The 14138-nt window shown below is 38.3% G+C and overlaps 1 protein-coding gene across 1 annotated transcript in view; it reads right to left on the bottom strand.

The window, feature by feature from the left end:
* The window catches only part of GTF2I (general transcription factor IIi), a 72381-nt gene that overhangs the window by 835 nt on the left and 57408 nt on the right, over window positions 1–14138 (bottom strand). Inside the window, exons 34-46 of the mRNA XM_036395021.2 lie at window positions 13893–13951; window positions 13161–13244; window positions 12570–12665; window positions 10935–11000; window positions 9209–9392; window positions 8315–8367; window positions 7651–7758; window positions 6741–6824; window positions 5754–5937; window positions 4793–4821; window positions 3592–3669; window positions 2219–2257; window positions 1439–1510 (exon numbers count right to left, since the gene is read on the bottom strand). Coding sequence (XP_036250914.1) covers window positions 1455–1510; window positions 2219–2257; window positions 3592–3669; window positions 4793–4821; window positions 5754–5937; window positions 6741–6824; window positions 7651–7758; window positions 8315–8367; window positions 9209–9392; window positions 10935–11000; window positions 12570–12665; window positions 13161–13244; window positions 13893–13951 — 1120 coding nt within the window. The 3' untranslated portion in view covers window positions 1439–1454. The remainder of the gene's footprint in view (window positions 1–1438; window positions 1511–2218; window positions 2258–3591; window positions 3670–4792; window positions 4822–5753; window positions 5938–6740; window positions 6825–7650; window positions 7759–8314; window positions 8368–9208; window positions 9393–10934; window positions 11001–12569; window positions 12666–13160; window positions 13245–13892; window positions 13952–14138) is intronic.

The raw sequence follows: 14138 nt of genomic DNA on the forward strand, positions 1-14138 counted from the left end.
AATAACCGTGCCTTTTTTGCCTTGGACACCTCAGCGTGTGAGTGTCACTCATTTTGTGTCCTATTGTGACATAGATTCAGCAAACATGCAGAAACTGAATATTGCTCTCAATAAATATGAGATGAAATGTGTGCTCTAGCAGTCTCTTGTCAGAATTCAGAACAAATATTTATTTTAGGATCAATTCAGTGGATGGCCTAAAGCATCCAAAACTCTGAACTACTGCAGCATCAAATTGTGCAGCCATTGCTCAGACAACACTTTTGTCAATTAAAGGTCACAAGTGAGATGATTTATTATTTCTCACTGCCTGCAGTGTGTCTCCTGACAAATCAAAGCTCTTCTTTTAGTACATTTTATCCTGCCACATTCAGTTTTATGACAAATACCTCCCACACAGACTTCACTGATTTAATAAGAGCACCACTGCTGTCCTGCAGTGCTCAGGGCACAGCTGGGATGCTGGTTTGTCAGTTCCTGCAGCTTTCCACCACATCATTCCATTGTCCTGGGCTGTGTTCATGCTGTACCAAGGCTGTCCCCCAGCTCCAAAAACTCAGCTGGTGCCAGGAATGAAACCCACAGGCTCCAGGCTCCCTTAGCCAATGCTTCATTTAACTTTACACCAATCAAACCAAATTGCTGAAGCATCAAATGCTGCATAACGAGGAAAAAACTGGGGCTCAGCATTACCAAAAACTGAAATGGGAAGAAGCACTACCATTTTCTTTGTATGAAGCACAGAGACTCCAGACCATGTGGGTCAGCATTTTAGATTTGGTGATGTGATAGCATAGCTAACATTGCTCTCCACCACCACAAAAATGTAATTTTTAGGAACAAGTGACGTTAAAAACAGAGTAAGAGAAAGATCTGGACATTTGGGCATTGTAAATTAAACTAGGCTTTTCATAAAAGTTTAATTTATGGTAAGTAAAGAAAAAAAACTTTTAAAGGAGGTTGGTTTGTCATGACAGTTAATAGTTTTACTGAGTGTCCCAAGCTCAGACAATACTCAGACAATCATTGTCAAGAGCTTTCCTGCTCAATTACAATTTGGAAATGTATGTGCATTACCAAGAATAATAATGCTTTTTCACACAACCATGTCAGAGCTTTACATAAACACTGAATTCCCTCAGCTTTCACTTGCTCTGCTTCTGAGATATGTCATTACCATCACACATTTTAGGCCATGTTTTTCTAGGACTTCCTCACAAATTTGAACACAGTGTGCTTCATATTGTGTTTGGATAAGAAAGTGCAAAGCACCTGAATCTTCTATGTTAGAACTGAGACACATAAAATAATTCAGAACTAAAGCACTGGCACTTTCTGACATTCAGTATTATACTTCATCTCTCCTTTCCCCAGCCAAAAATATAAAAATATTATTCCTTGATAGGTGTTGACTTCAAGAAATACTAAATTCTTTTACCCAGTATTGATGAGGTCTAGGTCAGGTCTGGATCTTGCTTTATTTGAAACTCTTCTTCTGTTTCTGTGTTATCTGTTAAAGAAGTAGTAGTGAATTTAAAAAGTAGAACTTCCCCACCCATTTTGTTACTGTTTTACTTAAGTAAAAATTTATAAAAACATGAAAAGCATTCATTATCTTTTTAAATTAATAATAATAAATTAAATTATATTCACAGCAATCTGATTCTGTGAAAATTACCATTTCCACTGTAATGTAATGATGATGCTTTTAGAAGGCTTCTCCAAACTAAATGAGTCTGTGATTCTATCTGAAAAGGATACAGTTCAAGTATATTCTTGGACAATAGGAAAGTTGGATGTTTTCCAGAGTTTAAGTGCTAGAAGAACAACAATTCCCCACTCCCTTGCCCCCAACACAGTGTATCCAAGCCAATGTGGCATTCAGAGTTCCTGATGATGGCAAGCACTCACTTGCATCACTTGTGGAAGCTCCTGCCCTGAATAACTAGATGCATCATTCAGGATATGAAGTCACTCAGAGCCTCAGAGCAAGACTCACCAACCACAAAGAATTCCTAGAACTCCTTTGTAAAAGTATTACAATAGTAATTTTTGCTGCAGCATGATGCAGCATGGTATTACTAGAAATGAAGAAATGTGCCAGGAACCATAAAAGAGCTCTGCTTGATTTTGACTGACCTGACTTTAAAAACAGATGCAACTTTGTTCAGCATTACTTAAAAATATTTCTTGATAGTAACTGAAGACAAACACTTACCTCCTAGAGATACTTCTATCTGGCTTGGTTCAGCTGGCTCTTAAATGAAAAAAAATACAGTCAAATGAATATCAATATACTTTCAACAAGATGAATCAGATTAGGGAAATCAAGTTTTCAGTCAAAAAAGCAACTCATTTTTCTTAAAACAATCAGACTCATATCTCTGACTGAGATAAATTTGTGTAGCTTTCTATAGTCTGCAACAAAATAGAAAATATCCCCAAACATTTATTACATTTACTATGCAACACTTTCTCTTCTAGGAATGGCTCACTGTGGCAGACACATCACCAAGACCCAGAACAGCACAATGTGCATTTGCACAGAATACACCAAATTTGGAACAGCTTAAAGAGAGAGTCACCACGTCTCCTAAGCATTGTCTGTGATGGCAAGTGTGTGTACTTTGGGGCACAGTGGGAAGGTGCATAATAAAGGACAAGTATGCTTTAATTCCATGCTGAGTTTTCTACTATCTCTGCATGGATTGTAGATGAACATGTTCTGGGAAAACCATTTACCCTTTTTAACACTGCAGATGTTAAGGACCAAGAGACTGCAGCAAGCTCCCAAACCTCCAGCAGCTGATCTCCTCCCTCCCACACCTCCACAGGGAAATAGAGGAACCAGCAGTTTCCTTTATAATAATTTTCATCATACAAGTGTCCCTTACTCTTAAAATGTTTATCAGATGTTTTCTCTTGGTTTCCCAGCTTCTTTGTGTAATAATCCATTCAGTCAATTGCAAAAGTTTTCCCCACATTACACCAACTCAGCATACACATTTTTAAAAGGTATATGAACATTTAAAAGCTGTATTGGATCAAAGTGAAGTTGCCCAACCACATTTCCTTTAGTTAATTCACAGCCCAAAGCTAAGTTCTCTGTTCAGACTGAGCCAGGTGATGTGTGTGCAGTCCCAGATGCAGTCCAGCAGGAGCTGCAGAGCTTGGCACAAACTCCACCCAGACCCCTCTGCCAGCTGTGAAGGCAAACTTCAGTTGGCTGTACATGCAGACATGCACACATCTGAGTTAAGCAGACATTAATAAATGGATGCTGAATTGTCTGTACACATTGCCCCCACTAATCCTTCTTTCCAGCTCACTCATCATCTGTAAAAATCAAATCAAGGAACACACCAATGACACAGCTTGAAGAAAGGAGAGTCACTTTCCACTAATGTTTGACAGCTAATAAAGTTATTTAAAGTTTAACAGTTATTAAAGTTAACAGCTATTCATTTCTCAGAATGCAATGGCTCATCATGAACCCCTGACACATAGGACATGACTGCTAATGACATCTCCCAGGATGCAGAACCCCATTCCCCACCCTCCTGCAAGGACCCGTGTCACACTCTGCATCACCTGGTAGTACTGCTGTGGTAGTGGCTGCTGCTGGTGCTGCTGGTGATTCTGCTTGTGCTTCAGCTTCTTCTAGCAGCTCTAAGATGAAACATGATCATTGTTTTACTTCACAATGGAAATGGTTCATATGCAACACAAGAAAAACCTTTAAATCTGCAAACCCTCAAACTTCTCACATGAACAGGTCACTAACACTGTGACTGAGATGCAGTTCAATTCTTTCTTCTACAGGAAAAACATTCCCTGTCTTGCTTGCCAGCACCAAAACTTTCCTCTTAAGTTTCCACATGTTCTTTAGGTGAAGAATAAATAATAAATAATAAATTAGAAATAATACTTATAAGCAGTTGGCTCAGAGACTGTCACTTGTTCACCTTGGTATCCATCAGTATAAGATCATTTTGATCATAATTAGTGAGCCTGTCACTCATTGACATTGGTATCCATCAGTATATATAATATTATATATATATAGTATATATAAATAATTATAATCATTTTGATCATAATTAGTGGACACAGATAATGCCCAAACCTCATGTGGTCCATGGCCAATCTGCTCCCCCAGTCCCAACACACATTGACAACTTATGCTGAACTCACAACAGCCCAATGGATTCTTCCATTTCTAACTAAATTCTCTGGAAATACCATTCCATAATTATTTTAACAACCAAAATACTATACCTTTCCTTCCCACTACCCCAAACAATTTCATTGTGAGGGCCAAATTGGCCATAGCACTTCAGTTAACTACAGTCTGCCTCTCTAAAAAGTTATAGTTTCAGCAGAATGCAGAATTTTTCACTGGAACAAGGTTGTGCAGCTACTGGAAAGCTCTTACTAACTGCTACTGTGATGGATTTAAATCTACAGCACAGCAACTCTCATGTAAGAGTGCTGCTCAATCAGGATCCTAAATTTCTTTGGGACTCTGCAGCTGAAAAATCCAAAATCAGAGTCTTGCATTTTCATATCAAGTCAATGCTAATCTTGTGCTGTTTAAATGTAAATTTATCCCCCTGCCCTCAAGTTAACTGTTCATCCATGTTTAGTCAGGAAATCTTCATGAGAAATACACAGGCAAAATTATACAGAGACCTTAAGAACTTGGGGCCTCTGCCTCTAAGACACAATGTAGAAAATGAATCTTGGTGGTTTAAAAAAATGCATTTGTCATCAGTGTCTCATAAATACTCACGATTGTTAATCACAAGTCCTGGAAATGGCCTGGAAAAAAATAGAAAAATTACTGATTCTAAAATGCACCACATGGTGATTCCTCCCAATGTAACCTCCCCACACCCTCTATAACACAGGTCATGCTAAAACATGAAAAGAAAGGCAAGTAAAACAGAAGGAATAGTAGCTCTTGGGCACTTTGGTTCTTCAAAACCAGCATTTTGAAAAGTCACAGGTATGGAAGAGCTAAACCCTTCCCTTGGTCACTGCTACTTGGCAAGGAATCACCTCTTCTTCAGGGTTCAATTCAAAAACACATCAAAGTCCTTTTGGTCAGAATATGTCATGATGAAGGGGTGAGAATTCAGATTCCTTAGTAAAATCTAAGAAATTTCTCTCTCTAAAGAGAAATGTAAGCTTTTAAACTCCTGTGAAGTCATCTGTGATTTGAGAAGTTGCAGAAACTGATCAATTTTATATTTTCAGCTCCTCCTTAGAATGATTCCAAAGTTTGATCTGTTCTGCTTCAATGCATACAAATTAACATTGAATATGTGTGTGTGTGTGTGTGTCTATGGAGATATACAGATACAAATGAAATTCCCTTATACTATAATTGAACAATATTGTATTTTAAAATATCCAAGTCCAATAAGCTTTGGACTTGTTTCAAAACTTGATATTATGACTGGGAGAGCAAGGCCCAGAAAACCACAGGACTTTTTAGCATATTATGATTAGATTTGAACTCAAAAGATAGCTTGCTGTAATGTGCAGTATTGGTAAAATGCCTTTTGTCATACCAAATTGGACATGTCCTCCTTCATTTATGCTGGGAACATCTGGGCTTCATTTGACCTGATATATTGTTATCCAAAAAGAGCCAACATCTATTTAAAGATGCACTACAATTTCTATTCTCTCACATTTATTCCAGCTATGGGATTGTACTCATAATCTAATTAATGGCAACTACATACTTAATGACAGTGAACTTGATAAACTCTGCTGAATCCAAAATCTTCCTCATTGAGCTGAGTTCCAGATAACTGGGTGCTTTAAATGCCACACCTGGAGGCATTCCATCCACCAACACACAGCCAGGGTTGTTAGTGATTTTTCTGTAGGGAACTTTCACAGGAAAATTCATACCAGTGGCTTCACCTAAGTGAGAGAGGTCATGTTTATTTTCAAACCCACAGTATTTATGATTACACTGAAGAAAAAGTCCTCAGATAATTAAGAAACAAAATTCAAACCATGCTTTCTATCAGATCTGAAACTCTGAAAATTCACTTGACAATGAAACAATTACAGTGTTAGAAATGAGGTTCTGGATTACACCATGAACATTACCATGAGAGCATTAGTGACAGCCCCAACTCTGACAGTTCAGCATATGGAGAACACAGAATCTGCTCTTACAGAACAGGATATTAAAGGAGATAGCTGCATGAAGAGAAAAAAACCCCTTCCTGCAATGGTATGAAAAGCAATCCAATGCAGCACAAGTGAAGGAATTTCAGATTAGGAGACCCAAGTCATTGCTACTGTACAATGCAAAGTAAAAAGCCAGACAAAACTATACACAGCAAAAGGGTTAAATTGCATTTTTAAAATTACTCTAATCCCAAGTATTGAGAAGTCAGGATTATGAAGCCCTGAGAAGAACCATGGACTGCCAGCAAAATAAATACTTCATCCATGTTGACAAAGAAAAAAGGAAAATGGAAGGAGAACCATGAAGCAATCCAGACCCTTAGGACTTTGTTTAAAACACCAAACTATCTACATCACTTACAAAATATTCTTTTTGGAGTCAAAGAGATCATATTCATATACAATTCTCAAATTTTAATAACCATATATGTAATTCACTGTGAGTGAATATTCATTCACTAACTGCAGGATGAACAACATTGATTGCATTCACACCTATATAAAAATGGGCAGTAAGAAGCAATTACCAAATTTCTGGCTAAAAAGATCATTTACTTGCTCTCTCAATTGTCTGGCATTTTCTGCTTTTGGCAGTCTCTCATTTTCATCATCTGCAAGAAATTGTGAGAACAGCATGAGAATTAAGCACAGATTTCCCCCCCTGAAGCTTGTTTATCCCTGCATGTTTACTCAAACAGGTACACTCAAGAGCTTCTAAACAGGGACTGTCTTTGTTCCTCATTTTAGTAGTAACACCAAATTGTAAAAATACACACAAATAGATGGTTGCTAAGAAATTACAGAATACTAGAATGGTTTGGTTTGGAAGAGACCTTAAAGATCATCCAGTTCCAAACCCCGGCCATGGGCAGGGACACCTTCCACTAGACCAGGTTGCTCCAAGCCCCACTCAACCTGGCCCTGAACACTTCCAGGGGTGAATCCAGAAATGTTTGGAGATGATTTTGTAAAGTAATTTAAACCAACAAATTGTATTTTATTTTCTTATGGAACATAGAATGGTATGTAAAGGTAAAAGCAAAGTGATCATTCAGTAGATGGCCATAGCAGGCAACAAAAAAAGCAGTAATTGGTGTTAAGACAAAGCAGCTCAGCCTGCAAGGTCATTCAATTCAGTTCAGTACTGACATCTGGAAGTTGCCAAGAACTGCAAGTCAATATTTAATTTATTGCATCATAAAAATGTGGATACTTCTCAACAGGTGGTTGGACTAAGAATATTCTAGAGATGTCACTGATGAGATATTAATGAGTGTTAGATAATATTTAACATCTCAGCAAAACCAAAAGGTAACTTATGTTCTTTCTTGACTGTACTTGTATTTCTGACTGACTGTAGGAAAATATCAAACTAAGCAGATATCATGAAGAATATAAGCACAAGCATTGTGATGTGAAACCAGCCAGTATACACACCTTTTATGGTTACTTTAACAATGCTTAGGTCTTCAGCACTTTCAGCTGTTTTCACTGTGTTTTTTGTGGTCCTTGCTGTATTGGCATTACTGGAGGAATTATTTTTTCCTAAGAGGATTAATTTAGAAAACATTTATAGAGAGCTCAAAATCTTCAGTCTCATCTATAAAGAAAATATTGCAAAACAACAAATATTGGCTAAGTTTTCAAAGAGGACCTAGTTTCAGTTTCAAAATGGGAGCATTTATTCCATGACCTACCTGCCTGACACAATTTTCTGCTGGCTATTTGTACTCCTGTCTCTGGTGCCTGTGTCATTTAGATGATCTACATACTAGGAGCAAATAATTTATCTCTAGACCTGAACAACTCCTTGAATCCTACATTACTGGCTACATTTTGATGGAATGTAGTAAAGAATACATTAAAGGCACAATGATTTGTGAATAACTTCAAAAAATTAATACTGCCTTGTTAGAGCTATATTTAAACTGTAACTGGTGCTTTTCCCATCTTAAAAACAAACAAACAAGCAAACAAACCAAGCAACTGCAATGTAGAATAAATCTTTCAGGAATTTATTAACACCATGCTGCTCTCGTACTTAATATTTAACCCTTGAAATAAACTTTTATCTGGAAAGTTAAGCAGTTGCAAAACTCACCTTGGGAGCTTCTACCAGAACTTCCTTTGATAGCTGCCTCAAACACCTCAGGCCTGCAAACAGATAGAACCTTTTACATACAATAATAAAATTATAACATCAACATTAAAGAAAATCCCATTTTCTAAAATGGTAACTAAGTGATATCCTCTCAGCCAAACAGACAGTCAAGAATGCAGTGACTGAGAGGCTCCATAACTGCCCAGAATCACAGAATCTAAGACTGGTTTGGGTTGGAAAGAACCTAAAACCTTGCACCTGCCATGAGCAGGGATACATTCTACTAGACCAGGTTGCTCAAAACCCCATCCAACCTGGCCTTGAACACTTCCAGGGATGGGGCAGCCACAGCTTCTCTGGGCAACACCCTCCCAGTGTAAATTCCTTCCAAACATTTAATTTTACCCTGCTCTCTGTCAGTTTAAAGCCATTCTCCCTTGTTCTATCACTATCTGTCCCTGTAATTTCTCTTGCCACTGTTTCTGCACTGGCACAGGAATATCTAAACCTGTTCTAGGAAAAATAAAGAAAATTCTTACAGCTCTCATTAAAATAATCTCCACTCCTCAGCTCCCAACACACAACCAGCAAAGTTTATGAGTAGCCCATAAGTGCTCCTTGCAGTAGGAACTAAACCAATGATGTGATAATTGTGATAGATTAAGAAATATGCACTTGCTCTTCCTCTCACAACAAAGTCTAAGAGGCTGTCAGAACAAAGAGATTATTCTAGCTTGTTCCACTTGCACAAGAGCTTTCTGATCATTTCCTCAAGAAAAATATTCCAGTGTGTATTTTATAGAGTAATTTAGCAACTTGGCAACACAACTTCATTTTTTGGTCTTCATTTCAATTCTCATAGAACAGATTATCAAAGACGTATGGGAGCCTTACTTTTTAATAATAAATTTTATTTTAGATCTATTCCTCAGGATCTTCTCTAGTCTGGGAATCCCAAAGGTGGTAGGCTGGCGGAAGGGCACCCCCTCAGGCAATCCTTCCACGTGGAAATCCTCAGGGTAGGCATCAAACAGTGCATATGGCACCTTCACTGGCCCACTGCGGCCCAGAGCTTCTCCTGAAATGCACCAGAGCAAATAAGGCACAGTGAGGCAACTGATGTGAACAGAAATACAATGTATAGAAATACCTCTGCTGTAAATGGAATAGAGTAGTTGGCACATCCATACTCAATTAGGTAAAACCAGCAGGCTTTGCCTTTTTTGGTGACAGCTATGAGTATGCAGGGAGAAAATGAACAGTTTCAAACTTAACTCGTTCTGCTGCAGTAAATCTCACCATAATTTGCTGAAAATTTGTAATTTGCATCCAGCTCATGCCACTGTCTTGGTCTGCATGCATGACTATCCTATCTGTATGGCACTTTTGTCTTGGGCTGCAAATGCAAGATGTGGCTGGGGGTGTGTGTTCTATCCCCATGTGTCAGAGCTGGGGCAGTTCTCTGCTGTTCTTGGGGCAGTTTTCTTGATCTCTCCCCCAGCCAATCCCCCCTGCAGGAGATCTCTGCTGTCCATGGCCACTGAGTGTCCCTGCAGGGCTGATCCAATTCCAGCATCCCATGGGGAGATGCTGCGCCCAGGGCAGGAGCCAAGCATTCCTACCTGGATCCAATGGGAGCCTGGCACAGCACAGCAGCCTTTGCCCAGTGCATTGCCAGAGGAGCAGCTTCTGCTGCCCTGCATGGCCAGAGGGAGCCCAGGCCCATCTGCAGCAGCCCTGGAGCTGCAGAGGAAAACTCCCCCCTTGTGCAGGATCCCTGCTCCAGCAGAGCCACAGCTGGCACTGCAGGAGGGCTGAGCCCACATGGGATGGGGCTGTGCCACCCCCTGACACACAGGGGACAGGGACTGCTCTCACTCTGGCAGTGCTGTTTTGTATTACTGCATTTTTATTTTGAGTTTTCCTAATAAAGAACTGTTATTCCTAATCCCATATCTTTGCCTGAGAGCCCCATAATTCAAAATTATAATAATTCAGAGGGAGGGGTTTTACATTCTCCATTTCAAGGGAGGCTTCTGCCTTCCTTAGCAGACACCTGGCTTTTCAAATCAAGACACACTTTGTTGAAGGCAATGCATTCTGCCTCTCTCTCTTCTAGAGAACAGCACCAAGCACAGGTGAGATTTGTGCTCTTGCTCAAGAATCCACACTCAGAAGAGTAAGGAGAAGCCTTACTCTTACTTCCCAAAGTCACTAGTTTCCAAACAGCCTGCACTAGAAGAAGTGTTGGAATGTAATGGAGCAATTTCTCCAGATACCACCCACAGCCTGTTTTGAGTCATGCAGAGTCATACCAAGTCCCATTTATAAGCAGAGAGATGACAGCTCAAAAGGATGTGCCAGTGTGTGAAATCACTCTGTGGCTCATTTAAAAAATTGTAATCCAACTACAACTTCTCCATTTTCAAACCCAAATAAAATAATAAGTGGAAATGTGACACTGGATTGCAAGCACATGAGAGTGAACCCAGATGGGAAACTCTAAGGTACACAAGGATTGCAGGACCTCTGGAATAAACATATGAACACCTCTCATACATTCATCTAACTGCATGTTCATAAGAAAGGCATCTCAGTAATAAAGAATCAATAAACATACCACATTTTTCATTAAACATATTTTCTACTTTGTCCTTCAAGTCATTGATTTTGGCATTCCACAGCTCTGCCAGGAAGAAATTGGAAGAATTAGAACAACACTCACACAAAGAATCAGTCTTTGAATAACATTTTAACAAATCTTTAATAAATTATTATGTTTGATAACCAATTTACTATGGCAGTAAAAATGTGTAAAATGGCTTTCATTCTGCAAAACTATATCCACATCCATCCTTATTTCCCTGAAGCTTTGAAAGATATTGTAACTAAATAAAGCAAAGGTGATTAAAAGTGAAATTAATCCAAGAGTGATCCAAATTTACTATCAGATAGCAGGAAATTTACTCATCTGAACCAGCACTCAAAACAGTGGCACAAAGTTCCTCATGTGTCCAGTGATACAGCCCTGAAACACTTGCCCCTCTCCTGAGAACTTCAATCTCTAGCACAGTTTCTACTTTAGTGGTGAGATTAAATATCCATTTAATTTAAGCATTTTGTTTCTGACAGCCATCACAGCAATTTCTACACCAGTTTACTTGTGGCTGCATTAAGTGGGCCATGGCTGGTCTACAGAACTAAAACCTCAGTCTAAAGCTTAAAAAAGTTGCAGATTTAAAAAAAAAAAAAAACAAAAACAACTAGGTCTAACAAGCAATAAAAGTCCAAGAAAATTGTACACAACTCTGAATATGACTACAACCCGTGCTAGATCAGTATCTCAATAGTTCTCAATTGGCTTGGCAGGAGTGAATAATTCCTTTCTTATAGGTTTTTTGACCATACAGCTATAAAGAAAGCATAGGGGACAGAAAAACAAAGCAAATAACAGCAAATTCCTACACAAATGTAAGCAAATAAACTCAGAATGTAAGTATGCTGAAAAAAAGATTTACTGAGACCTAGAACTCCTTACAGTTACTTTGAATGCACTCACCTCACTTGACAACAAAGAATTTTTTGGATTACAAATTGACCCTGCTTTCAATACTGAGATTTCTGTTCAGAGCACTGCACTAACAGGCCTGGGTCTCCATGGCCAAAAATTCATGGCCTACATTGATGAACACAAGTGCCTGGCTTTCAGTCCTGCCCAGCTTTTCCTTTACTGATCTTCCAGAACTGGAGAGGTCAATCATGGCAATCATGCACAATCAGCTCTGACAGGTCATAGCTCACTAATGTTAGTTCAAATCCTTCCTGGTCCCTACATCCCACCTGGCATCTCTGCACAGGGATGTCAACATCTCAAATTTGTAGAGGGCTTAAGAAATTCATGCTCCTTTCAGCTGGGTTTATGCACTTGGTTGTACTTTGCACCAGAAAAGTCCTTCAAGGGTCTGCAGCACTGTGCAGTAACAGAGCAGCAAAAATCAAAAACTGCCTCTGCACCTGAATCAATAATATCTAATGGATCTGGGCTGCATTTGTGCAGCATGCTCCACATATCATCCAGGATTTCTCTACTGCAGATTACTACACATAATGAAGAACTGAATGTACACAAAAGGGAGGACTTCAGTCGTTCACTAACTGTACATCAGAACATGAACTCAAAATATCTGATATGTAATCCAGGTGTTCCACATCAACATTAAAGGAATGCATCTGTGCTAATTTCCCCAACACTTACCAAAAGAAAAGTCTTTTCCTTGTTGCTTTGAATTTGCATTGGAGCCATTGGTATCAGAATTAGTTTCTGCATTTGTGGTTTGGTTTTTTTTAGGACCTATGAAGAGACATTACATATATAAGGTAGAGAGCAGAAACAAGACATCATACAAAAAGAACAATGCATCAAACTGGATTACTAGAGAAATCTTCAATTCTGAATCAAGAATAGAATTTTAAAAAAGCCTTTAGGAAGTTCTAGAGTTGTATTTAAGCATTTAATGCTACTGACCACATCTGTGATCTCTCTGCTCAGGACTACATCAGCTCCCACATCTCTGCTTGGAATAATGGGCCATGCAAGCTGTCAAACTGCAACATTTTACCTAAGCATCATCTACACAGTATCCAGTTTGTTTCAGAAAGGAAAAAAAAGTTATATATAAGTTATATAAAGTTATAAAGTTATTTTATACTGAAGTGTATCTGGAGCCCTCAAGAGTTTGCTACATGAGGTGTGTATGTTCCTTATGGGCTATGAAAGCTTTGAAGAACAGAAAATATAGAAGAATATAATAAAAGAACTTCAGAAGAATATTTATTTCTTCCATACTCTCTTCAATAGTAACTTCAATCTCTGGAACACTTGAATTTTCTGAAGAACTTTGTGACCTTTTGGAAGTCCTTGGGCCAGTTCCTGGAAGCCAAAAGAACACAAGGTGTGAAGCACAAATTTTGCACACCTAATAAAAGAACAGCTGTATTCTAAGAATTCTATCAGACTGAACTAAGTAGAGTCTGCACAGTAAAACCTGAACAATACAGTGATGCTCACAATCTTAAAAAGTAGGTTTAGTGCTCTTGAAAAAGACACATCTAGATTTTCCATTAATTCAGAACAAAAGACTTTGTTTTTTCTAAGTGTGAAGGAGAGTTTTGGTACTTTTTATTATCTAAAATCCCAAAAAATTAGTAACATCTGAATTTTCTACAGACAAAAGATTCTTTTATGCTTTTCTTATAAAACACCATTATTATTTACAGCAGTTCACAGCTCTCAGTTTAAAATGGTTGAAACCATTAAAAGTGAAATAGAAGTTGTCAAAACTGAGTAAATTCCATTCTCTGTACTAGAACAGTTAAGTAGAAAAGCAGATACATTTATGGTTTGAATGTCTTTCTCAAATAATAGCAGATTTAGCGGCCACTATGCTAGATCATCTTAAATAATGCCTTTTATTTACAACACCTGCATTTTTCAACCACAAAGATCTCTCAGTCTGCTAGGGAAGCAGAAAGGAAGTATTTACAAATGGATGGCAGCAAATAATATTTAATTGTTTACCTTTTTTCTTTAATTTACTAGCCAGTCTTAGAGGCAAATGGGAAATGATAAGATCAGGCCTGGAAGTTGAACAGAACAAATCCAATCAATTGCAAGACAAGTCATACAGCAAAAAGTTACCAATTTTTTGGAATTCAGTTGAGTTCCAATTCACATAACATCAGTTCTCTACAAGGAAATTCTGTTAGAAGCATGGTTGACTCTCCATCTACTATAACCACAAAAAAATAGAAAACATAAAGCTGT

This window comes from Molothrus ater, chromosome 21 (genome assembly GCF_012460135.2).
Source record: "Molothrus ater isolate BHLD 08-10-18 breed brown headed cowbird chromosome 21, BPBGC_Mater_1.1, whole genome shotgun sequence".
NCBI classification, from domain to species: domain Eukaryota; kingdom Metazoa; phylum Chordata; class Aves; order Passeriformes; family Icteridae; genus Molothrus; species Molothrus ater.